Here is a 27817-nt window from a genome sequence, read left to right as displayed (position 1 = left end):
GGATTTCCTAGCATAGGTTTTCGTTTGGAATAATATAACTCTTGGAAGCCCACATTCAGCCTAGCGCTTGCACAGTTGTGTTGGAAAATGTGGTAAAGTACTCATTTATTAATTCTCCGCTATTTATAAAAAACCTTGGTGTCAAATTTTGTTTTATGGAAGGGGGGTTGCTTGCCTCACTTTTCTAGAAACAAATTCTGTTAAACAGTAAATCAACTTCGTCCATCCTAAACTGAAATTGAGCAAAGAGCGTAGAATTTTAGCAACCAGGAAATTACAAAGCGATTTACACTAGTTAACTCAGCCACAAAGTCAGATCCGCTTTCCCATTTTGACAACAGATGCCACTATGGCGGGAGAAATCAGTAGATGAATATCACAGCGTATCACAACACTGGCTGCTAAGTAATACTGTGAAACACTATCATTCCACTATTAGCGTCAGATACAGGTACAGTACCACTTCAAAAGTTTGGACACACCGACTCAAGGGTTTTTCTTTTTACTATTTTCTATCAAAACTATGAAATAACACATATGGAATCATCTAGTAACCAAAAACATGTTTAACTCCCGAGTTGTGCAGCAGTCTTAGGCACTGCATCTCATTGCTAGATGCGTCACTACAGACAACCTGGTTCAAATCCAGGCTGTATCACAACCGGCCGTGATTGGGAGTCCAATAGGGTGGTGCACAATTGGCCCAGCGTCGTCAAGGTTTGGCCGGTGTAGGCTGTCATTGTATATACGAATTTCTTCATAACTGACTTGCCTAAAGGTAAACATTTATTTGTATTTAAAAAAAAAATCAAAATACACTGCTCAAAAAAATAAAGGGAACACTTAAACAACACAATGTAACTCCAAGTCAATCACACTTCTGTGAAATCAAACTGTCCGCTTAGGAAGCAACACTGATTGACAATACATTTCACATGCTGTTGTGCAAATGGAATAGACAACAGGTGGAAATTATAGGCAATTAGCAAGACACCCCCAATAAAGGAGTGGTTCTGCAGGTGGGGTTCTATGCTTCCTGGCTGATGTTTTGGTCACTTTTGAATGCTGACGGTGCTTTCACTCTAGTGGTAGCATGAGACGGAGTCTACAACCCATACAAGTGGCTCAGGTAGTGCAGCTCATCCAGGATGGCACATCAATGCGAGCTGTGGCAAGAAGGTTTGCTGTGTCTGTCAGCGTAGTGTCCAGAGCATGGAGGCGCTACCAGGAGACAGGCCAGTACAGGAGACGTGGAGGAGGCCGTAGGAGGGAAACAACCCAGCAGCAGGACTGCTACCTCCGCATTTGTGCAAGGAGGAGCAGGAGGAGCACTGCCAGAGCCCTACAAAATGACCTCCAGCAGCATGTGTCTGCTCTAACGGTCAGAAACAGACTCCATGAGGGTGGTATATGAGGGCCCGACGTCCACAGGTGGGGGTTGTGCTTACAGCCCAACACCGTGCAGGACGTTTTTCATTTGCCAGAGAACACCAAGATTGGCAAATTCGCCACTGGCACCCTGTGCTCTTCATAGATGAAAGCAGGTTCACACTGAGCACATGTGACAGACGTGACAGTCTGGAGACGCCGTGGAGAATGTTCTGCTGCCTGCAACATCCTCCAGCATGACCGGTTTGGCGGTGGGTCAGTCATGGTGTGGGGTGGCATTTTTTGGGGGGGCCGCACAGCCCTCCATGTGCTTGCCAGAGGTAGCCTGACTGCCATTAGGTACCGAGATGAGATCCTCAGACCCCTTGTGAGACCATATGCTGGTGTGGTTGGCCCTGGGTTCCTCCTTTCCTCCTAATGCAAGACAATGCTAGACCTCATATGGCTGGAGTGTGTCAGCAGTTCCTGCAAGAGGAAGGCATTGATGCTATGGACTGGCCCGCCCGTTCCCCAGACCTGAATCCAATTGAGCACTTCTGGGACATCATGTCTCGCTCCATCCACCAGACTGTTGCACCACAGACTGTCCAGGAGTTGGCGGATGCTTTAGTCCAGGTCTGGGAGGAGATCCCTCAGGAGACCATCCGCCACCTCATCAGGAGCATGCCCAGGCGTTGTAGGGAGGTCATACAGGCATGCAGAGGCCACACACACTACTGAGCCTCATTTTGACTTGTTTTAAGGACATTACATCAAAGTTGGATCAGCCTGTAGTGTGGTTTTCCACTTTAATTTTGAGTGTGACTCCAAATCCAGACCTCCATGGGTTGATAAATTTGATTTCCATTGATCATATTTGTGTGATTTTGTTGTCGGCACATTCAACTATGTAAAGAAAAAAGTATTTAATAAGAATATTTCATTCATTCAGATCTAGGATGTGTTATTTTAGTGTTCCCTTTATTTTTTTGAGCAGTGTATATTTTATATTTGAGATTCTTCAAAGTAGCCACCCTTTGCCTTGATGACAGCTTTGCACATTCTTGGCATTCTCTCAACCAGCTTCATGAGGTAGTCACCAAACATTTCAATTAACAGGTGTGTCTTGTTAACAGTTCATTTGTGGAATTCCTTTCCTTCTTAATGAGCTTGAGTCAATCAGTTGTGTTGTGACAAGGTAGGGGTGGTATACAGAAGATAGCCCTATTTGTGAAAAGTCCATATTATGGCAAGAACATCTCAAATAAGCAAAGAGAAATGACAGTCCATCATTACTTTAAGACATGAAGGTCAGTCAATTCGGAACATTTCAAGAAAATGAAAGTTTCTTCAAGTGCGTTAGCAAAAACCATCAAGCACTATGATGAAACTGGCTCTCATGATGACCGCCACAGGAAAAGAAGACCCAGAGTTACCTCTGCTGCAGAGGATAAATTCATCAGAGTTACCAGCCTCAGAAATTGCAACCCAAATAAATGCTTCACAGAGTTCAAGTAACAGACACATCTCAACATCAACTGTTCAGAGGAGACTGCATAAATCAGGCCTTCTGTCACGCCCTGATCTGTTTCACCTGTCCTTGTGCTTATGACCACCCCCTCCAGGTGTTGCTTATTACCCCCGGTGTATTTATCCCTGTGTTTCCTTTCCCTCTGTGCCAGTTCGTCTTGTTTGTCAAAGCGTTTTTGCGTTTTTGTGTCTCAGCTCCTGCTTTTTCCAGTCTCTCTTTTCTCGCCCTCCTGGTTTTGACCCTTGCCTGTCCTGACTCTGAGCCTGCCTTCCTGACCACGAGCCTGCCTATCGTCTTGTACCTTTTGGACTTTGACCTGGTTACTGAACCCCTGCTGGCCCTGACCTCGAGCTTGCCTATCGTCTTGTACCGTTTGGACTCTAACCTGGTTTAGAAACTCTCGCTTGTACCCAACCTGCCTTTTGCCTACCCCTTTTGCTATAATAAATAACTCAGCTCAACCATCTGCCTCCTGTGTCTGCATTTGGGTCTCGCCTTGTGCCCTTATTCCTTCGTGGTCAAATTGCTGCAAAGATACCACTACTAAAGGACACCAATAATAAGAAGAGACTTGCTTGGGTCAAGAAACATGAGCAATGGACATTAGGCTGGTGCAAATCTGTGTTATGGTCTGAGTTCAAATTTGAGATTTTTAGATCCAACCACAGTGTCTTCGTGAGACGCAGAGTAGGTTAACGGATGATCTCCGCTTGTGTGGTTCCCACCGTGAAGCATGGAGGAGGTGTGATGATGTGGGGGTGCTTTGCTGGTGACACTGTCTATGATTTATTTAGACTTCAAGGCACACTTAACCAGCTTGGCTACCACAGCATTCTGCAGCGATACGCCATCCCATCTGGTTTGGGCTTACTGGGACTATCATTTGATGTTCCACAGGAAAATGACCCAACACACTTCCAGGCTGTGTAAGGTTTATTTGACCGAGATGGCGAGTGATGGAGTGCTGCAACAGATGACCTGGCCTCTACAATCACCTGACCTCAACCCAATTGAGATGGTTTGGGATGACTTGGATTGCAGAGTGATGGAAAAGCAGCTAACAAGTGCTCAGCATATGTGAGAACTCCTTCACTGTTGTAAAAGCATTCCAGGTGAAGCTGGTTTTGAGAATGCCAAGAGTGTGCAAAGCTGTCATCAAGGCAAAAGGTGGCTACTTTGAATTATCTAAAATATATGTTTTATTTGTTGAACACTTTTTTGGTTACTACATGATTCCATATGTGTTATTTCATAGTCTTGATGGCTTCACTATTATTCTACAATATAGAAAATAGTAAAAATAAAGAAAAACCCTTGAATGAGTAGGTGTCCAAACTTTTGGCTGGTACTGTATATTATTGACATTTGCTGAAATTACAATGCAAAACAATGTGTAGCACCTTTTAAGAAGACATTTCTTAACGTTTTGTGAATCTGGGCCCTTGTGCTGTGCAATACAGCATGATCAAATATGCAGACTGTGTATATTTGTTTTCTTCTATGGCATTAGTCTTTGAGATGATTCTCTCACAACCATATTCCTTTTTCCATCTGTTCCTCTGTTCCTGTTCCTCTCTCTCTCGCTCTCTCTCTCTCTCTCTCTCTCTCTCTCTCTCTCTAACCCCCACACCTCCATCTCTCACCGTCATGGTTGGGGTTCCCTAAGGTCCAGGGTTCGTCCGAGTCGAAGTGGGTGTCCCCTCCAATCCCAGGGCCCGGGAAGTAGGCGTGGGCTAGGAACCCCCCCTCGCCGTCGAAGGGTGAGCTGTCACCGTGGAAACCTGAGGTGAGATCAATTTATTTTAACTTCAAAGTTTACACTAGGAAAACAGAATTAGGGCAACAGACATACACTGAGTACCCAAAACATTAGGAACACCTGCTCTTTCCATGACATAGACTGATCAGGTGAATCCAGGTGAAAGCTATGTTCCCTTATTAATGTCACTTGCTAAATCCACTTCAATCAGTCTTGATGAAGGAAAGGAGACAGGTTAAATAAGGATTTTTAAGCCTTGAGACATTTGAGACATTGTGTATGTGTGCCATTCAGAGGGTGAAGACAAAAGGTTTAAGTGCTTTTGAACGGGGTATGGTAGTAGGTTCCAGGCGCACCAGTTTGAGTGTGTCAATAACCGCAACGCTGTTGGAATTTTAACGCTCAACAGTTTTCTGTGTGTATCAAGAATGGGAAGCATTGTAGGAAGAATTGGAATCAACATGGGCCAACATCCCTGTGGAACACTTTCGACACCTTGTAAAGTCCACATCATGATGAATTGAGGCTGTTCGGAGGGCAAAAGGGGGTGCAACTCAATATTAGGAACGTGTTCCTAATGTTTTGTACACACAGTGTAGTTTCAGATACAGTTTCCTCTCCCCAGAACCATTCCATACAATTCTCACCTGAGGCGAAGATGATGGTGATGTCCACGTCCCGACGGCCGCTCTCCAGGGCGCTGTAAGGGACAGCCTCGAAGCGGAGCGGCGTCACCCCTTGCCACACATCAAACGCACGCCGGATGGCATCGTGGGTCTCCCTGGCGCCCACTTTGGGAGTGACGTTCTTTATGCTGAGGGAGGAAGAGGGGGTGAGTCAATTAAGAACATCTTTGTATTTACATCGACAGCATGTTTTTACAATAAAGGCCTCGGCCCCGATTCACAAAACACTTCTTATGCAACAATTAAGAAACTTCTTAAGAAAAAAAAAAAATAAGTTCATGGGATAATTTGTAAGTGCAATTCCTCAACAATATCTTAAGATTTAATGATTTTCTTATGAACTTCTCAAATATCGACTTACCCCCCCCCCCCCATATTCTGAAATTGCATTTCCCCCACAGTTTTATCATTGGACTGTGATACAAAACAAGGAAACGGTGTGCTTTAGGATCATGCGGATGCCTCCGAGTGGTCGGGTAGGCTGTTTGGAGTGTTTATCCATCTAGATAAAAAATGATGTCCCCACCACTTCTAAAAGTTGTGCCCCTGCTTCTTAAGATGTTTGTTGCTAGGCAACCAATTTAGCTAGCTATGAAGCTAGAAATGGCAATCATGTTAGCATATTTCCTACTGGGATTACTGTTCTAAAACAATCTGGGTTTAAAATAATCAATACTGAAATAGTGATACTTATCAAACAAATCCCCCCCCTCCCCCCCCCCCCCCCCCCCAAAAAAAATGTAAAGAATCCAATTTTTGCTTCACTTTTCGCTTTAGGGAAAACATAAGAAATAGCGCAAGAACATTTCCAATAACATTTTTGAGGAATAGCACCTGCTTAACTTGATAAGTCTAAACTTAAGGAAAAAATAGCAGTAAAGAAGAAGTGCCTTCTTAGGTTTTGTGAATCTGGGTCCTGATGTTAAGAGACAAAATATAAAAGAGTGGAAAACAGATTGTGTGATCCATCCTGGGTGGGGTGGGAGGGGGGAGGGGGATTGTAGAGTTGGATGGTACCACCAGTTAGACAAGAGCCATTGTGCACTGGTAAGACAATATAAGACATTGACAATAATTGGAAGAAAATATTTAACACCTTGCTACATTTCACATCATTAAGATGAAGCTTTAGCACAAAGCAGGCCCCAACAAAAACAGCATTTTAAATATAGAAAAACAGACAGAAGCACATATCTGCCCAAATTCAAACCACCTCTCCCACTATTGCCTGGGGAGAATATTCTCTAAAATGGATGATGAGGCACTCTAAAAGTTTCACTTTTAAACTATTCCAACAAGCCCAGCAGCTTTCACTGCACTTTTAACATAGCTGTCGTTATCAGTCGTTTGCAGACGGTGAGAGCGAGAGAAATCTTCTTCCCCTCGTTTTCTCTCCCCAACTCATTTTTACAGAGCGAGTGCAGCCAGACAGCACAGCCAAGCAGACTGACATTCCATTAGAAGAGGTGCCTCATCAATTCACATGCAAGAAGGAAGGAAGGATTTGAATACATTTACAGAGTTATCGTCTATGCCGGCTGTAAACTGTCAATTTCCCACTGCGCCGAGGAGGACCCGTTATCCTGCTCTCTCAGACCCCATTAGCAATCACGCGTGATAAGATGGGGAATTTGAATATTTTGGTAAGATTATTGGATGATTTACATAGAGAATCTTAGAGAATTGGACAAGAGAAAAGTTGTCCTCGATCATCCTTGCTATTAAAATGAAGTAGTTTGTCTGCTGGTATTCTTAAAATGCAAACAAAAGTTAACTGCAAAGGAATGCAAAGAAGAGGTTGTTCTCTGACTTGACTTCTATTTACACACAAAATGTTAATCTGTGTAAATCAATTTCTGTGTGTGCCCATATGTGCTGTATCCAAGGAAATGCAGAGAGCATATGAGACCAAGGAGAAAGAGAGTGGAAGAGAGAGTGAGAACACAAATTAATAGCTACACTGACAAACATGGAACCCTATAATAATAGTTGACTAACGTCGCTCACCTTTAGGTGATGTGTGTACGTGCATGTGCCGGCCTACGTCTCTCACCTTTAGGTGATGTGTGTGCGTGCATGTGCCGGCCTACGTCTCTCACCTTTAGGTGATGTGTGTGCGTGCATGTGCCGGCCTACGTCTCTCACCTTTAGGTGATGTGTGTACGTGCATGTGCCGGCCTACGTCTCTCACCTTTAGGTGATGTGTGTACGTGCATGTGCCGGCCTACGTCTCTCACCTTTAGGTGATGTGTGTGCGTGCATGTGCCGGCCTACGTCTCTCACCTTTAGGTGATGTGTGTACGTGCATGTGCCGGCCTACGTCTCTCACCTGTAAGTGATATGTGTTCGTTGCCACTTCTGCCCCGTCAGTGCATACCTCCGCTTCCGCGACCTCGAGTTGCCTTTTAGTTTGTCTGGGTTCCCACACCTTGGCCTTTTCATCCAACTAAGGAGGGAGGAAGTGGAGGTTGGAGAGAAGGAAAAAGAAGGGATGGGGACGACAAGAGTTGGTTAGATAAGTACAAGAATCTGGTGACAGATATACCAACAGGATGTTTAACTGGTTATATTTGATGCCACAACAAGCACTACTCTGAACTAGAATACCCTACATAATGCCTTACATACTGCGGTTCAGTGGACAATGGGACAAGTGGTTCCCACTGTAAAATAGAGCTGCTTCCTACTACCCCTAATAACTACATACTGTACAGTATGTACCTTTTTCAAATGTATATTTCAGAATCATCAACAAGATTCAGCCGTGGGCTGATTTCTTTTTTCTTTTTTTCTCTCTTTTTTTTGTCTGGAGAAGATGGTCAGGGGGCCGGAACATACAGTAGACTGCAAAATGCAAACTGATCGCAAGAAGCCAAAACAGATATAATATTTGTCAAAGATCACATATAAACCAAATTTTATTAGTCACATGTGCCAAATACAACAGGTGTAGTAGACCTTACAGTGAAATGCTTACTTATGAGCCCCTAACCAACAATGCAGTTTAAAACACACACACACACACACACACACACACACACACACACACACACACACACACATATATATATATATATATATATATATATATATATATATATATATGAATAAAAGTAACAAGTAATTAAAGAGCAGCAGTAAAATAACAATAGGGAGACTAAATGCAAGGGGGTACTGGTACAGAGTCAATGTGCGGGGGCACCGGTTAGTCGAAGTAATCTCTCTATGCGTGGGAATACTTTGGAACAGATTTACAAAATGTAAATGCCTTGGAGCTGGTTTTCTGGGGGTTTTATTGTCCAACAATAAGACAAATCAAAAAAATGACCTATCAAAACATTGGGGGCAAATAAAATCCCCTGTGGGCCGCTATTTGGGGAACTGGTATATATATATTACATTTTTAGTGCCAAACAAAAACATATGAAGAGTTTCATTCCAAAACGCGATATATGCTTTTTCAGACATATTTTGAGATAGAGATCATGTTTCATCTTACCATAACCTGGGCTAGTGAAAAGACACATGATTTTATTTGAAATATATGCAAGGTAATTTTATTTTAGAGAGACAAATAATCATGTTTTGTGGTAAACGCTATAAACCCACCCCAAACAACAGAACTCCAATATAAAAATGATCCTGATTGGGTTTTAGACAGTATTGATACATAAATAAATATTAAAATACTACATTTGTTTCAACTATACTGTGCAAATATCACATAGCCAGTTTATTGTATCCAGAGGGTGAACAGTCTATACAATGTGTGTTTTCTTTTTTGACATTTAAGCAACTTACGCAACAATTTTATGGGGGTTTTATGGGTTTTTCGATTAGGATAAATAAAGGGAAGCTTTTTCAGTTTGCTTATATACACTTTAGGGAAGGATTTAAGGAATAATAAAGACATTGAAAGTTCATTTGCCGGTGAAAGATGGATTGATTCTTATTGTCGGAGTGACACAGCGCGCTGTTTGCAGCCTCTGTATGTTTGCAGACAGTAGCCTATTGTTCCCCATTAGTGGATCTTGGCTCTCTCCATTTGTTTAGGAAGTTTCTATGGGCCAACAGGAATAGATATCACAGGCTTCAAACTGTCAAAGGGATCCATAACAAAAAAGTCCACAACACTCAAGAGCTCAAAGCTTACGTAACGCTAGGTAGCACGGGAACAGCTGAGAGTGACAGCGGTCTATGCATCTGGCTGACTAAGCCACGGGTTAGCCTAAATGAATAAGATACGTTTCTGATTCTATTCCTAAGTGTGGCAAAAATATTTAGGGAAACCTAAACCTATGGGATCGGTGTCCCCCCCATGGGATGGTTGAGCTAACGTAGGCTAATGTGATTAGCATGAGATTGTAAGTAACAAGATCATTTCCCAAGACATAGACATATCTGATATAGGCAGAAAGCTTAAATTCTCATTAATCTAACTGCACTGTCCAATTTACAGTAGCTATTACAGTGAAAGAATACCATGCTATTGTTTGAGGAGAGTGCACAGTTATGAACTTGAAAATATATTAATAAACCAATTAGGCACATTTGGGCAGTCTTGAGACAACATTTTGAACAGAAATGCAATGGTTCATTGAACCAGTATAAAACGTTGCACGTACAATGCTGCCATCTAGTGGCCAAGATCTAAATTGCCCCTAACCTGGAATAGTACATTATGGCCTTTCTCATTGCATTTCAAAGATGATGGGGGGGGGGGGGGGACATGTTTTTTTCTTTGTATTATATTTTTTACCAGATCTAATGTGTTATATTCTCTTACATTCATTTCACATTTCCACAAACTTCAAAGTATTTCCTTTCAATTGGTATCCAGAATATGCATATCATTGCTTTAGGTCCTGAGCTAGAGGCAGTTAGATTTGGGTATGTCATTTTAGCCCTTTAGCCTTTTTTTAAGGGTCCAATCCTTAAGAGGGTAACTCAACAGACAAATACAGTATAATGGACATGATTTGCTAAATGACTGACTTTTGTGCCAGCAACAAAACCCAGGACAGTGGATACAGATAGAAGCATTTTTAAAATATTGTTCTAATTGTAGATGATCAGTTACATAGCCTTTTTTTAATATTCCCCATGTAATGTTAATGGTTTCTAACATGGCTGCCATATAATTTAGAATTATCATGTAAATGCATCATAATGCTAATTCTGTTCAAGGGAGCTAACATAGCTGCCATATAATGTTGTATGTAGTGTTATGTCAATGTATCCTACTGAAGAAACCTCAATGTCCCATCTCTCTAAACACATGGCTCTGGTATGAAACATTCAATTCAGATGAAAAAATGCAAATGTACATTTTTTTCATTTATCACGTTTTGAAAATAAACACTTTTCAAATTATAGTACGCCACAAAAGTGAATGTATTACCACCAAAATGTGACATCTAGCTGAATTAAATGGTTCTTTCCATTCTGAGAAAAAAGTGGTGAGACTGAGTGCTGGCCAGGCTAGAGCTTCAATGACTGATCTATTTCCATTCAAACCCATGCAACACATGGAATACTGTGCTCACACATAACATGTCAAATATAGAGCCTCACCTTAGTGTGATATCACTTCATCAATTAAGCAAGAAGGGGAAGAATGAAAAGAGTTCAAATCTCACTTGGCACTGGGCTGCTGGTTAGAGGTCAAATCAAAACAAATGTTATTTGTCACATACACATGGTTAGCAGATGTTAATGTAGGTGGAGTAAAATGCTTGTGCTTCTAGTTCCGACAGTGGTGTTGGAGCTAATTCGGGTTAATCAGTGCAGGCTACAGATATTTATCATTGGTGATCATTACTTTTTTTGTTTCCTATTTTCCAGTGGTGTAAAAAGTACCCAATTGTTATACTTGAGTAAAAGTAAAGATACCTTAATATAAAATGACTCAAGTAAAAGTGGAAGTCACCCAATAAAATACTTCTTAAGAAAAATATTTGGGTTTTAAATATACTTAAGTAACAAAGGTAAATGTAATTAGTAAATATAGTAAAACAAGTTTACTTTTTTATTTAACAAGAAAGTTTGATACTGTAAAAGTAAAAGTATAAATCATTTAAAATTCCTTATATTAAGCAAACCGGATGGCACAATTTTCATGTTTTTATTTTATTTACGGATAGCTAGGGGCACACTCCAACATTCAGACATAATTTAAAAACAAAGCATTTGTGTTTAGTGAGTCCGCCAGATCAGAGGCAGTAGATATGACCAGGGATGTTCTCTTGATAAAAGTGTGTGAATTGCATTCAAAATGTAATGAGTACTTTTGAGTGTCAGGGAAAATGTGTTGAGTAAAAAGTACAATATTTTCTTTAGGATCAAATCATCAAATCAAAGTGTATTTGTCACGTGTGCCGAATACAACCTTACAGTAAAATGCTTACTTACAGGCTCTAACCAATAGTGCGAGAAAAAAAGGTGTGTGTGTGTGTGTGTGCGTGTGTGTGTGTGTGTGTGTGTGTGTGTGTGGGGGTAAGTAAATAAATAAAACAACAGTAAGAGGGGTTGGGGGGAGGCACACAATGCAAATAGTCTGGGTAACCATATGGTTACCTTATTCAGGAGTCTTATGGCTTGGGAGTAAAAACTGTTGAGAAGCCGTTTTGTCCTAGACTTGGCACTCCAGTACCGCTTGCCATGCGGTAGTAGAGAGAACAGTCTTTGACTGGGGTGGCTGGGGTCTTTGACAATTTTCAGGGTCTTCCTCTGACACCGCATGGTGTGGAGGTCCTGGATGGCAGGCACCTTTGCCCCAGTGATTTACTGGGCCGTACGCACTACCCTCTGAAGTGCCTTGTGGTCGGAGGCCGAGCAATTGCCGTACCAGGCAGTGATGCCTCGATGTTGCAGCTGTAGAACCTTTTGAGGATCTCAGGACCCATGCCAAATCTTTTTAGTTTCCTGAGGGGGAATAGGCTTTGTCGTGCCCTCTTTACGACTGTATTGGTGTGTTTGGACCATTCTAGTTTGTTGTTGATGTGGACACCAAGGAATTTGAAGCTCTCAACCTGCTCCACTACAGTCCCGTCGATGAGAATGGGGACATGCTCGGTGCTCCTTTTCCTGTAGTCCACAATCATCTCCTTAGTCTTGGTTACGGTGAGGGATAGGTTGTTATTTTGGCACCACCCGGCCAGGTCTCTGACCTCCTCCCTATAGGCTGTCTCGTCGTTGTCGGTGATCAGGCATACCACTGTTTTGTCGTCAGCAAACTTAATGATGGTGTTGGAGTCGTGCCTGGCCATGCAGTCATGGGTGAATAGGGAGTACAGGAGAGGACTGAGCTGAAGTAAAAGTTGTCAAAAAGATAAATAGTAAAGTATAGTATTTTTACTGAAGTAATTTACACCACTGCTATTTTCACTGATATATTCAGTCCCATTCTGTTTTTAAGTAATGAAAAATTGTTTATTGTGATTTAGATGACTCAATGGTCCTCAATGTGAGTGTACTGTAGATGTGTTAATATGTGAATGTGTCCGTGTAACTCAGTAACTCAATGGCGCCGACAGAGATGCCTCTCTTCGCGTTCTTAGGAAATTATGCAGTATTTTTTTTATTTATTAATTATTTCTTACACTGTTAACACAGGAAATCTTAAGTCTTATTGCATACAGCCGGGAAGAACTATTGGATATAAGAGCAACGTCAACTTACCAACATTACGACCAGGAATACGACTTTCCCGAAGTGGATCCTCTGTTCGGACCAACACCCAGGACAATGGATCTGATCCCAGTAGGCGGTCCAAAACAACGGCGCTGCAGAAGGGGCAGACGGAGCGGCCTTCTGGTCAGGCTCCGTAGACGTGCACATCGCTGACCGCTCCCGAGTATACTACTCACCAATGTCCAGTCTCTTGACAACAAGGTAGACGAAATTCAAGCAAAGGGTTGCCTTCCACAGAGACATCAGAGGTTGCAACATTCTCTGTTTCACCGAAACATATGTTGTCGGAATCGGTTCAGCCACCGGGCTTCTCCATGCATCGCGCCGACAGAGATGAACACCTCTCTATGAAGAGGAAGGGCGGGTGTGTATGCTTTATGTTTAATGACTCATGGTGTAATCATAACAACATACAGGAACTCAAGTCCTTCTGCTCACCCGACCGAATTCCTTACAATCAAATGCTGGCCATTTTACCTACCAAGAGAATTCTCGTCAGTTACAGTCACAGCTGTGTACATTCCCCCTCGAATGAACACCAAGACGGCCCTCAAGGAACTTCATTGGACTCTTATGTAAACTGGAAACCATACATCCGGAGGCTGCATTTATTTTAGCTTGGGATTTTAACAAAGTAAATTTGAGAACAAGGCTACCTAAATGCTATCAACATATTGATTGCACGACTTGCAGGGATAATACTCTTAATCACTGCTACTCTAACTTCCGCAATGCATACAAAGCCCTCCCCCGCCCTCCCTTTGGCAAATCCGACCACGATGCCATCTTGCTCATTCCGTCTTATTGGCAGAACCTCAAAGGGGATGTACCAGTGGCGAGAACCATTCAATGCTGGTCTGACCAATCGAAAGCCACACTTTAAGATTGTTTTGATCACGCAGACTGGAATATGTTCTGGTCAGCCTCAGAGAACAACATTGACCTATATGCTGACTCAATAAGTGTGTTTATTAAGAAGTCCATAGGAGATGTTGTACCCACTGTGACTATTAAAACCTTCCTTAACCAGAAACCGTGTATGTATGGCGGCATTTGTGCAAAACTGAAAGCGCGATCCACCGCATTTAACCATGGAAAGAGGTCTGGAAATATGGCTGAATTTAAACAGTGTAGTTATTCCCTCCACAAGTCAATCAAACAAGCGAAATGCCAGAACAGGGACAAGGTGGAGTCGCAATTCAATGGCTCAATATCGATACGTATGTGGCATGGTCTACAGGAAATCACAGACTACAAAAACAAAAACAGCCACGTCACGGACGTCGACATCAGGCTTCCAGACAATCTAAAACACCTTCTTTTCCCGCTTTGAGGCTAATACAGTGCCACCGTCGCGACTCACTAACAAAGACTGTGTCCCCCCTCTCCTTCTCCATGGCTGACGTGAGTAAAACATTTAAACTTGTTAACCCTCCCAAGGCTGGTGGCCCAGATGGCATCCCTAGCCGCGTCCTCAGAGCATGCGCAGACCAGCTGGCTGTTATGTTTTACGGACATATTCAATCGCTCCCAATCAAATCTATCCCAGTCTGTTGTCCCCACATGCTTCAAGATGGTTACCATTGTTCCTGTACCCAAGAAGGCAAAGATAACTGAACTAAATGACTACCTACCGGTAGCACTTACTTCTGCCATCATGAAGTGCTTTGAGAGGCTAGTCAAGGATCATATCACCGCCACCTTAGACCCACTTCAGTTTGCATACCGCCCCAACAGGTCCAAAGATGATGCACTCACCATCAAACTGCAAACTGCCCTATCCCATCTGGACAAAAATAATACCTATGTAAGAATGCTGCTCATTGTCTACAGCTCAGCATTCAAACCCATAGTAACCTCCAAGCTCATCAAGCTGGAGCCCCTGGGTCTCAACCCCGCCCTGTGCAACTGGGTCATGGACTTTCTGATGGGCCGCCCCCAGGTGGTGAAGGTAGGAAACAACATCTCCACTTCACTGACCCTCAACACTGGGGCCCCACAAGAGTGTGTGCTCAGTCCTCTCCTGTACTCCCTGTTCACCCACGACTGCGTGGCCATGCACGCCTCCAACTCAATCATCAAGTTTTCAGACGACACAACAGTAGTGGGCCTGATCACCAACAACGACGAGACAGCCTATAGGGAGGAGGTGAGGGCACTTGGAGTGTGATGTCAGGAAACCAACCTCTCACTTAACGTCAACAAAACAAAGGAGATGATCGTGGACTTCAGGAAACAGCAGAGAGAGCACCCCCCGATCCACATCGAAGGGACAGCAGTGGAGAAGGTGGAAAGTTTTACGTTCCTGGGCGTACTCATCACAGACAAACTGAAAGGGTCCACTCACACAGACAGTGTGGTGAAGAAGGCAGAAGGCAACAGCGCCTCTTCAACCTCAGGAGGCTGAAGAAATTTGGCTTGTAATCCAAAACCCTGACAAACATTTACAGATGCACAATCGAGAGCATTCTGTCGAGTATCAAAGCCTGGCACGGCGAATGCAGCGCCCTCAACCTCAAGGCTCTCCAAAGGGTGGTGCTGTCTGCACAACGCATCCCTGGGAGCAAACTACCTGCCCTCCATGACACCTACAGCACCGCTGTCACAGGAAGACCAAAAATATAATTAAGGACAATAACCACCCAAGCCATTGCCTGTGCCTGTTCACACCGCTATCATCCAGAAGGCGAGATCAGTACAGGTGCATCAAAGCTGGGACCGAGAGACTGAAAAACAGCTTCTATCTCAAGGCCATCAGACTGTTAAACAGCAATCACTAACTCAGAGAGGCTGCTACCTACATTGAGACCCAATCCCTGGGCACTTTAATAAATGGATCATTAGTCATTTTAAACAATGCCACTTTAAATAATGCCACTTTAATAATGTTTACATATCTTACATTACTCATATCACATGTATATACTGGGTTTTATACCATCTATTGCCTATGCCGCTCGGCCATCGCTCATCCATATATTTATATGTACATATTCTTATTCATCCCTTTACATTTGTGTGTATTAGGTAGTTGTTGGGGAATTGTTAGATTACTTCTTAGATATTACTGCACTGTCGGAACTATAAGCACAAGTATTTCCCTACACTCACATTAACATCTGCTAACCATGTGTATGTGACCAGTAAAATTTGATTTGGTGTGTGTGTGTCCGTGTGTATGTGTGTCTACTCACTCTGTGGTCCTCTCATCCAGTGTCCCTGTAACGTTGAGGCCGTAGATGCGCTGCATGGCTGCGATGGCTTGTTGCATGGTCTGGGCTGAACGCAGGATAGCCATTCTGGGGTCTGTGTGGGGAAGGTAGCCATACTTCTGTAGCCATCCCTACAGGAGAAGGGGAGAGAGGAGAGAGGGAGAGATTTATGCATTACTGTCCTTATTTATATCTGAAAGAAAGCTGACAAATGATGAAATTACATCGCTATTACATGAGTTATAACAAAGCTACATTTTGGTAATCGTAACCGAGAGAAATGATAGGGAGAAAGGTCTGTCCTTGTTCATAAAGTCTCTAGCATGAGTCAAACTGATCTCTGCATCAAATACATTTTTATTTGTCACAAGCGCCGAATACAACAGGTGTAGACTTTACTGTGAAATGCCGAATACAACAGGTGTAGACTTTACTGTGAAATGCTGAATACAACAGGTGTAGACTTTACTGTGAAATGCTGAATACAACAGGTGTAGACTTTACTGTGAAATGCCGAATACAACAGGTGTAGACTTTACTGTGAAATGCTGAATACAACAGGTGTAGACTTTACTGTGAAATGCTGAATACAACAGGTGTAGACTTTACTGTGAAATGCTTACTTACGAGTCCTTTCCCAACAATGCAGAGTTAAAAGGTTTTTAAAAAACATAATAAAAAGGGAATGGTAACACAATAAAATATTTAATAACGGAAAAGCGGTAGCGAGTCAATGTGCAGGGGTGCAAAACAGTGGAGGTAATTGAGGTAGTATGTGCATGTGTGTGTTTTGTGTGTGTGCTGGTGTCAGTGTGGTATGTGTGTGGGGGTAGAGTCTAGTGAGTGTGCATAGACCCAGTGCTAGAGAGAAGTTTTTTAACTGGGGTCAATGCAAATAGTCCGGCTGTCTATTTGATGAACTGTTCAACAGTCTTATGGCTTGGGGGTAGAAGCTGTTCAGTAGCCTATCATACAGAGAATCTCTGCATCATACAGTTCAGGTTCATAATTGATGGAGAACTCTTTGGATAGAAGTACCTCTGTTCCAACCTGAACATTGTTAGCCACATCCAACAGTATCCAGAGTTACAGTAACACTTGTTTTCTATAACCACCACACACACACAGTGACACTGACAGAGAAGGGGCATAGTTCAGGTTCATATTTTCAAGGATGAACATTGTAACCCATATGGCTATGCCCAGTTACCCACATCCTTTCCAGTAACATTCACTCAGTGTTTTTGCCTATAACCAACACAGCTCAAAGCAGCCGCCCACACAGAGTGACACTGACACTCCTTCATTCAGTAGAGATTGAGTGTAGACCAGGGGTCATTGTTAGATCCTATCCCCGTTGATGGGATTCGAGAGCCACGGGGCAGCGAGGCAGGCGGCCACGCTCCACCACAGCTGTCCACACGCCAACCAGCTGCTGTTGCCTCGCTATCACCATCATTACCAATCCTATGAGATGCTCCCGCTAATCCTCCATATATCTCTCCCTCCCTCCCTCAATCCCTGTATCTCTATCTCTCCCTCTCCGCTTCTCATTGAGCCAAACGCCTTGTTGTTGTTTGTCCATCTTTCCACCATCCCTTAATCATATGTAGCCAATGGTTGGTTGGTTGGTTAGTTGTTTGTTGCTAAGTCTGTGTATAGCTAAGGCCCAGGTTCTGGTTCCCAGGACTGAATAAGGAATTTGATTGTGCCATTTGACTTGGGATGGGATGAGAGAGAATAGTCTATGGTAGGCTAGGCCTATGCAGAGAATATGACAGCAGCAATTAATATGGTACAAGATATTCAACCCTATCCCATTACGCAACTTGGATCACATCTTAATCTGCACAGCCATAAACCCACCAAATTTCCCTCGAATAATAGTTCATAGCATAGTAGTCCCTTGCAAAAGTATTCAGACCCTTTGGATTTCTTCACATTTTATTGTGTTACATGGTGGGATTCAAATTGATTTAGTTGTCATTTTGTTCTCAACAATCTACACAAAATAACATTACAAAAATGTAATAACTAAAATGTAGTCGTTGCAAAAGTTTCGAGTCAATATGTGTTAGAAACACCTTTTGGCATCAATTACAGCTTAGAGTCTTCTTGGGTAAGTCCAGTGGTGTAGCAGAGGGTATAAGCAGGTATAAGCCATATACCCACTTTTTTGTGGGCATTGCCTATACTCACTTATTAATCCCCACAATGCGTATCAAAGTAGTATAGTGGAGATATGAGACATATCAATTAATAAGGCTGATGGAACAGATCAGAATGTTTAGCTTAAAAATGTTGATAAACTATTATTCCTTCACATTTTAAGTGCCGCAATCTGCACACGGCAGTAGGCCTGTGTGCAAATGTTCCAAAATACTATTTGTGGGGGGAAAAACTTTCTAAAATGCGCAACACACATGCTAGAGGTTTCATGGACAGAGATTGAAATATCCATTAGAAAGTTAGAAAGACAGGACATCTAAAGATGTTATAAGGATCCTGGGTTGCTAATATGACTAGGAAAATGACTTTTGCTGCTAGACAATGAAAAGTTGATTTGAGTATTTACTAAATAATTGCTTCCACCTTTCTATGGTGGAATTTTGTCTATAGGCGACTTTGAAGCAAGGTAAGACATGAAGTAAAAGGAAAAATATAGCGATGCTAATGATAGGCCTAACCGTCTTCTGGTAAATGGAAAGTCTTTCCCAAAAACCTTCTCAATTAAATGTAAACTAGCTACAAAGTAGCCTATGCCTACCTGGCAGAAATATATCGTGATTATATGCATCAATCCAGTGGCCATTTTTTTTTCAAACTCCATCTCATGTGAGTTATAGAAAGAACCAAACAACAGTGCTTGGTGCCTGAACAGTTGAATTTAAAGGGAGACTCTTTAGATCTTATTTTTCCCAGACCTAAAAAGTGTTCTTCTGATGTGGTTTAATTAAGCATTGTTGTGGACTTAGAAATACAACAAAAGTGGATGTTCTATATAAAAAAATATATACTTTGAGTGTAAAAAAATCAGAAACCTGTGAATTTCTGAATCAGTTGACATCCTAATTTATCTATTTCAATAGTAGGCTGGCACGCCCTGATCTGTTTCACCTGTCTTTGTGATTGTCTCCACCCCCCTCCAGGTGTCGCCCATCTTCACCATTATCCCCTGTGTTGTTATACCTGTGTTCTCTATTTGTCTGTTGCCAATTCGTTTTGTTTGTCAAGCTTAACAGTATTTGTCCTGTCAGCTCCTTTCTTTTCCCAGCCTCTCTTTTTCTCGCCCTCCTGGTTTTTGACCCTTGCCTGTCTTGACCTTGAACCTGCCCGCCCTGACCACTCTGCCTGCCCCTGACCCTGAGCCTGCCTGCCATCCTGTACCTTCGCCTCTGTTGCTGTCATAAATATTGTTACTTCGACATGGTCTTCATCTGGGTCTTACCGTATCCTGTTAGCAAGAACTGGCCATGACTGACCAAGCAGACCCGGGCCAGCTGCGCGACGCCATCTCCTCCCAAGGAGCCTCTATCGCACATATGTCAGAGTCAAGGCCCGCGGGCCACATCCGGCCCGCAAGAAGGTTTTTTACGGCCCCTGGGATGATCTTGATTTATTATTAGAACCGGCCCGCAGCAAGCCGGCAGCCCGCAGATCTTTTACACGCACCAATACTACATTTCCCACAATGCAAAGGTGACGCACCGAGCAGTAGGCTGCTTCATTTCAATATTTATTGGCACAGCAGTCGTCAGCATCACAGTAAAATTAACTTTCAGATACCCATCAAAAATGGCAAAACGGAAGGTGGATACTGAGAACCGGGGGTTTCAAACAAGGTGGGAGTCGGAGTATATGTTCACGAAGGTAGCTGGAAAACCTGTGTGTCTTCTGTGTGGAGAAAGTGTGGCGGTACTGAAAGAGTATAATCTGAGACGACATTATGAAACGAAACACGCGGACAAAAACAAGAATATGGACATGGACAACAGCCAGGCTGCTGTCAAGGCCAGTTTTATTTTGGCAGAAGAGATCGCTAAATCAGCCCGGCCATTTACGGAGGGGGATTTCATCAAAAACTGCGAGAGTAGACCAGTTGTCCATCAATCTAAAAGAGCAGCTTGTGAAAAAGGGAAAAGATTTTATTGCATATTCCTTGGCTGTGGATGAGAGCACCAACATTTCTGACATTGCCCAGTTGTCAATTTTCATCCGCGGAGTGGACTCCAGCCTAAGCGTGACAGAGGAGTTTTTGGCTTTACGTCCTATGCATGGCACAACTACGGGGCATGATTTGTATGAAGAGGTGTCAAGATGTGTAAATGAGATGGAGCTGCCTTGGGAAAAACTCGTGGGTTTGACAACCGACGGAGCACCTGCGATGTGTGGACACAGGAGCGGACTGGTGGCGAAGATACGGGAAAAGATGCAAGAGGAAAACGCGACAGGTGAGCTGACAGCTTATCATTGTATCATACACCAGGAAGCGTTGTGCGGTAAAGCCTTGAAAATGGAGCATGTAATGAGCATCATCACGCGCACAGTTAACTTTATCAGAGCCAAAGGTTTGAATCACCGCCAGTTCAAGGCATTTCTGACGGAGTTAGAAACGGAGCATGGTGATTTGCCTTATCACACAGAGGTGCGATGGCTAAGCCAGGGAAAGGTGCTTCAAAGATGTTTCGAGCTTCGTGAGGAGATTTGTCTATTCTTGGACAGCAAAGGGAAAGACACAACACAACTCCGAGACGAAATGTTTCTGTGTGAAATGGCTTTTCTGTGTGACATTACGAGTCATCTGAATGCAATAAACTTGCAGCTGCAGGGTCGGGATCGTGTCATCTCTGATATGTACAGTACAGTGAAGGCATTTAAAACCAAACTGACTCTGTGGGAGACGCAGATGCGGAAAGAAAATTTGAGCCACTTTCCCAGCTGCCAGACCATGAAAGAGAAGCTCTCTACCAGTGCGTTCCCGAGCACACAGTTGGCTGATAAAATAGGTATGCTTACCACTGACTTTCGACGCCGATTTGCTGACTTTGAAGCACAAAAAAGCAGGTTGGAACTGCTCGGTAACCCATTTGCTGTTGACGTGGAAAGCTCACCACCAAACCTCCAAATGGAGTTGATTGACCTCCAATGCAATGATGCACTGAGGGAAAAATATGCGGCAGTGGGTGCTGCGGAGTTTGCCCGTTTCCTCCCCGGCACAATGCCCCAGCTGCGCATCCAGGCTGCTCAAACGTTGTCTATGTTTGGCAGCACATACCTGTGTGAACAACTGTTTTCTTTGATGAACCTGAACAAAACATCACACAGAAGTCGACTTACTGCTGAACACCTCCACTCAATTCTGAGGATTTCTTCAGCTCAGAGCCTTACCCCGAACATTGATGAACTTGTGGAAAAGATGGGACACCACCAAGTATCACCCTCAACCTCAAACAAGTGAACATTACTGTGCAATCACATATTTAGAGTTTTTACTCAGTTCAAGTTTAAAAGTTAAAATTTAATATTTGTTTTCACTGCATGTTACTTCTCCTTAAACAAAGTGTTGTTTTTGATTAATAGATTTTTGCACTTTATTTTTTTGTATTTCAATCCAATTATATTTTAAAAATATTTCAGTTGAGTGGATGATAGAAAATTGCTATTATTGTTTTTTCTTTGAAGTAAATTTAGCCCACTTTTGCTAAAATAGAAAATATAGTCTACTGATGGTGCCTTGAATACCGGTTTCTTTCATTTAATGTTCATGTTATGGGGATATTTATATAAAGGAAATTTGTCTTTTGTGTCTGTTGAAAATTAAAGATTACTGACAGAGCCATAAGAAAATATTGCTTTATTTATCTGATCATATTGTAATATATTTGTTAGGTTTTCAGTAGGTTCAATTAGGTTCACTAGACTATATGCGTCATTTAAAAATGTTTCAATGAACATTCGAACAGTCCGGCCCTCGTCTTGTAGCTGATTTTTTTATTTGGCCCTCCGTCCATTTGACTTTGACACCCCTGCTCTATCGGGAGGCACGAGGAACTACTTCGTGGCCTTATGGAGGGGGTCCAAACTTTGGTTGATCGCCATGACCGGGCATTGGACGGTTTGCCCGGAGCTATTCCGCGGGTTGTCTGGGAGGCAGCCTAGCACGGTGGTAACCCCACAGCCCCTCAGTAACCCCACTGCTAACAGTGCCGTTTCATCCGTGACTCCACCTTCTCGGTGGAGAGTCGAGCACCTGTCGGGCGTTTCTAGCTCAGTGTTCCCTCATTTTCGAGCTTCAGCCCTCCTCCTTCCCCTCGGATCGCCTATCTCATCACGCTGATGTCTGGGAAGGTTCTCACCTGGGCTACTGCTGTATGGGAACAGCAGCCGGCCATATGTGTTAGTCTGGAGGGATTCAGACTAACCGTTCTCCGGGAGAGAAGCTGCCCGGAGGCTAATCCAGCTTCGGCAAGGCTTCTACAGTGTAGTTTACTATACGTGGATTTCAGCACGTTGGCAGCGGAGAGTGTTTGGAACCAGGAAGCATGTTTGATATGTTCCTGCACGCGTCTCGGAGGAGGTCAAGGACGAGCTTGCTAATCGGGAGTTACCTATGGATCTCAATTCCCTTATCGCTTTGACCATCCGAATCGATGGGCGACTACGGGAACGATGAAGGGAGAGATTAGATTTTGATCGCACGCCCAAGGACCCCACCTTGCCTCCTAGTCAACTTGGAAGCTCCCGGTGGTCTCGTTGCCAAGAGGACCAAGGATTCCCGACCTGCCCCGAGAGCTGCCCGAAGATGGCCGACTCACTGCTTCCTGAGCCTATGCCACTAGGCAGAGCTGGGCTGTCGCCAGCGGAATGGAAATACAGGATCAACAGGAAGAGTTGTCTGTATTGCGGGACTCTTGGTCATTTTTTGTCCTCTTGTCCTCTAAAGAAGCCAGGCTTACCGGTAGGAGCAAGGACTCTGGTGGGCCATATGTAGAACATCCCTGCTTCCCCTGCTCACACCCCTTTTCATGCCATTCTACTGTGGGGAGACCAATCCAAATCTCTCCGGGTTCTCATTGACTCTGGGGCCGACGAGAGTTTTTTGGACAGTACCCTGCCATTCCCATGGACGTTAGAGAGCTAGACGGGCACTCTATAGGCCGAGTCACCCACAACACCACTCCCATCCACCTACGGGTGTCAGGGAACCACAGTGAGGTTATCCAGTTTCCTTCTCATCAAGTCCCCTCTGATTCCCGTGGTATTGGGAATTCACCTGGCTCCAACCACACAATCCCCTCATTAACTGGTCGACTGGTGCCTTCGTGGACTGGAGCCCGTTCTGCCACACTTATTGACTGAAGTCAGCACAACCTGCCCCGGTACGTCTTCCTGGGGGCTCTGAACGTGCCTCGTGCCTCGGACCTCTCCGCCAGTCCCGCAGAGTACCAGGACCTCCAGGATGTGTTCAGCAAGGCCCGGGCGACGTTGCCTCCACCGCATCGACCCTATGACTGCGGGATTGACATTCTCCCTAGCACCACGCTTCCCCCGAGGACGTCTGTACTCTGTCGGGACCGGAGACCAAGGCTATGGATACCTACAATAGGGACTCCCTAGCTGCTGGATTTATCCAACCCTCTTCCTCTCCCTCTGGCGCAGGCTTCTTCTTCATGGAGAGAAAGGACAAGACCTTGCGCCTGTGTATTGACTACCGGAGACTCAACGACATTACGGTTAAGAACCGTTACCTGCTACCGCTCATCTCCTCGGCCTTCGAGCCGCTCCCGGGGGACACTGTGTTTTCCAAGCTGGATCTACGGAGCGCCTACCACCTGGTGCGGATATGAGAGGGGGATGAGTGGAAGACCGCTTTCAACACAGCCAGTGGCCACTACGAGTATCTGGTCATGCCCTTCGGCCTCACCATGCTCCTGCTGTGTTCCAGGCTCTGGTGAATGATGTTCTCCGCGACATGTTGAACCAGTTCATCTTCGTCTACATTGATGACATCCTCGTCTTCTCCCACTCGCCTCAAGAATACGTGCGCCACGTCCGGCAGGTCCTTCAACGCCTTCTGGAGAATCAGCTGTTTGTGAAGGCAGAGAAGTGCGAGTTCCATCGCTCCACCACCCCCTTTCTGGGTTACATCATCTCTGCTGGGAGTGTCCAGATGGATCCCGGGAAGGTGAGAGCAGTGATGGATTGGCCTCAGTCTACGACCAGGGTGCAGCTGCAACGTTTTCTGGGATTAGCCAATTTCTATCGCCGCGGTTACAGCACCCTGGCTTCCCCCCTGTCAGCACTCACCTCGCCCAAGGTTCTGTTCATGTGGTCCCCAGCTGCTGACCGGGCATTCTGGGACCTCAAACATTGCTTCACCACTGCGCTCATCCTGGTTCATCCAGACACATCTCGTCAGTTCGTGGTGGAGGCCATGCTTCGGACGGTGGAGTAGGGGCTGTCCTGTCCCAGGGTTCTGCCCTTGACCTCAAGCTACATCCCTGCGCCTTCTTCTCCCATCGCCTCAACGGCAAGGAAAGGAACTACGATACCTCCAGGTATCGACGACAAGCGGATTGCCATCGGACCCCGGCTCCCCGGTATCGTCCCAGGCAGAAGGTATGGCTCTGCCCCTCCAGGTGGAGTCTCGCAAACTGTCCCCCCGGTTTATCGGCCCTTACCCAATCTCCAAGGTCATTAGCCCCTCTGATGTTCGTCTTCTGTTGCCCCGTACCCTTCATATACACCCCACCTTTCATGTGTCCCGTATCACAAGCCTGTGTCTCACAGTCCCTTGTCTTCCATTTCCAGGCCCACCCCTCCTCCCTGTGTCACCGATGGCCATCCGGCATACACGGTGAGACACCTCCTGAGGTTTTGACCATGGGGCAGGGGTTTCCAGTACCTGGTTGACTGGGAGGGTTATGGCCCGGAGGAGAGGTGCTGAGTCCCCGCTAAAAGACATCCTGGACCCAGCCCTCATTGCCGACTACCACCTCCGGCGCCCCGGTCAACCAGGTAGGGCACCAGGTGGCACCCCTAGAGGGGGGGGGGGGGGGTGGACTGTCACGCCCTGGTCTGTTTCACCTATCTCTGTGATTGTCTCCACCCCCCTCCAGGTGTTGCCCATCTTCCCTATTATCCCCTGTGTATTTATACCTGTGTTCTCTGTTTGTTGCCAGTTCATCTTGTTTGTCAAGCTTACCAGTATTTGTCCTGTCAGCTCCTGTCTTTACCCAGCCTCTCTTTTTCTCTCCCTCCTGGTTTTTGACCCTTGCCTGTCTTGACCTTGAACCCACTCGCCTGACCACTCTGCCTGCCCCTGAGCCTGTCTGCCGTCCTGTACCTTTGCCCCTATCTGGATTTCTGACCTCTGCCTGACTTGACCCTGCCTGCCGTCCTGTACCTTTGCTTCTGTTGCTGTAATTAACATTGTTACTTCCACACGATCTTCATCTGGTTCTTACCTTATCCTGATATTTGGCCTATTATTAGCCTACTTGTACAGTACAGCTTGGGTTGGCCTGACTGTGAAATACCAATATGGGATTCATCAATTTAGGAGCATAGCTTATGTCACTGTTTGTCATAGAATTTTTCAAACAGGGCGCCTTTCCCGTTTGGGAAATGTTTGTCAAAATTAGAGTATGCCCACTTCCACAATTACAGTATACCTACTTCTCCAGGCACCACTAAACCATTGGTAAGTCTATAAGAATTTTGCACACATGGATTGTACCATATTTGCCCATTATTCTTTAAAAAAAATATTCAAGCTCTGTCAAGAGGTTGGGGATCATGGCTAGACAGCAATTTTTAAGTCTTGTCATAGATTTTCAAGCAGATTTAAGTCCAAACTGTAACTTGGTCACTCTGGAACATTCACTGTCTTCTTGGTAAACAACTTCAGTGTAGATTTGGCCTTGTGTTGTAGGCTATTGTCCTACAGAAAAGTGAATTCCTTTCCCAGTCTCTGGTGTAAAGCAGACTGATGCAGGTTTTCCTCTTGGATTTTGCCTGTATTTAGCTCCATCCCATTACTTTTTATCCTTAAACTCACCAGTATTTGCAGATATTAACCATATACTCGTACCATGATGCAGCCACCACCTTGCTTGAAAATTTCAATCTGTGCTTGAAATGTAATACTTGAATGAATGACTTTACAGTTGTTGTATGAAGGGTTAGTCCACTTAACTTATGTGATTTGTTAAACCACATTTTACTCTTGAAATAATGTAGGCTTACCTAAACAAAGGGGATGAATATATAACGACTGTATTTTGGTTCAGAATGTTTTACTTATGGTAATAAAATTTATATATATCCCACTTTGACACTACAGACTATTTTGTGTAGAATGTTGACAAAATATGACAAATGAATGCATTTTAATCCCAGTATAAAATGTGAAGAAATCCATGGGGTCCGCACACGCAAGGCACTGTATTATGATAACACATATTGCAGTGACATCGAATGAGAGGATGGGCGCTGGACCATCTCGTTCATGGTCGCCCATCCTCCCTCTCACCCGCTGCCCAAAGCAATAGCATAGGATGTTGTTCTTCTGACTTGTAAAAAAATATTGAACGGATAATAATTTCGACGTTCCATGCATCTTGAAACATGAATAAAATACAATGTTGCTATGTCATCTGGTCATGTTTATGTGATAATGTAGCCAGATAAATAACAGCAACCCTCGTCCACACGCAATGTTCTGCCACTCGAGCACAAGAGAGTGCATTGTCATTTATTATGAGCCACCGCGAAGCAATAGCAGGCCATGTATCTTACTTACCTCAACGCTGAACTGACGAATCTCTTCTCCGGACGCGGCGCATAAAATCCACAGCAAGAAATGCAAGCAGAACGCTGTTGCGTAAAGGCAATCCAATGGTTTTCTTTTAGAGGGGGATACTAAGGTCATAATGACCCGTTTTTCCCAAATGGGTTATTAGGAAAAACCGCCCGTCGTCTGATTTTTATTTGTGCGTCAAATGAAGAAAACCATCGGGCGAGCTGTCAAAGCCAAATTCCGAGACGTGCATAAAAGGACGGCCGCGGTGGTTTTTTCAACCGGATAAAGTAAACCCAGATGACATGTATTATTTTCTCATGTTAGGCTGTGATAGAATTCGGCATGTTAGCTCCACCGCCCCAGTCACTATTATTTACATAGCTGATTTAGTTTATCCAGCGGCATCAATGGCCATGTACAGTAAGCATACCCCCCGAGTCTACGCCTGCGCTATGATGTCTCCAGCAGCGCAACACTCCACTTGACGGCGTAAAGATCAACGTCATGTAATGTACCCTGGTACAAAATTCTTTATGTACTGTGAGAATAGAAATAGCCCGAGACAGATGGAGCAATCATCCTTCAATATCCCCGATATCATTCAAGTATAGACTATTAAACGGTTATAACAATGTCATGTAATAACGGGCATATTAACAGTATCATGAAGATAAACATATGATATTATAGGAGAAGAATGTCCCTTGCGGGTGTCGAACCCTTGTCTCCCAGCTAAAGACGTGGGTCATAACATGCCTACTTAGG

General features: G+C 44.2%; 1 protein-coding gene across 4 annotated transcripts in view; it reads right to left on the bottom strand.

Annotated features, from left to right (window-relative positions):
* mmp16b (matrix metallopeptidase 16b (membrane-inserted)) overlaps window positions 1–27560 on the bottom strand; it is a 44914-nt gene extending 17354 nt beyond the window's left edge. For 2 of the 4 annotated variants that reach the window (XM_090182577.1, XM_090182579.1), the window contains exons 1-6: window positions 27053–27531; window positions 16231–16379; window positions 10919–10933; window positions 7674–7790; window positions 5311–5472; window positions 4543–4685 (exon numbers count right to left, since the gene is read on the bottom strand). In XM_090182577.1, coding sequence (XP_090038703.1) covers window positions 4543–4685; window positions 5311–5472; window positions 7674–7790; window positions 10919–10933; window positions 16231–16379; window positions 27053–27181 — 715 coding nt within the window. In that variant the 5' untranslated portion in view covers window positions 27182–27531. Of the gene's footprint in view, window positions 1–4542; window positions 4686–5310; window positions 5473–7673; window positions 7791–10918; window positions 10934–16230; window positions 16380–27052 lie in introns of all 4 variants that reach the window. The other 2 variants (XM_090182578.1, XM_090182580.1) reach the window with 1 other exon arrangement.
* Between the last annotated feature and the right edge of the window lie 257 nt (window positions 27561–27817).

The sequence above is a fragment of the Oncorhynchus mykiss genome, chromosome 8, assembly GCF_057628025.1.
Source record: "Oncorhynchus mykiss isolate SJ-2025 chromosome 8, ASM5762802v1, whole genome shotgun sequence".
NCBI lineage: Eukaryota > Metazoa > Chordata > Actinopteri > Salmoniformes > Salmonidae > Oncorhynchus > Oncorhynchus mykiss.
Note: the sequence above shows the minus strand (reverse complement) of the source record. Positions and strands in the feature narration are given on the sequence as shown.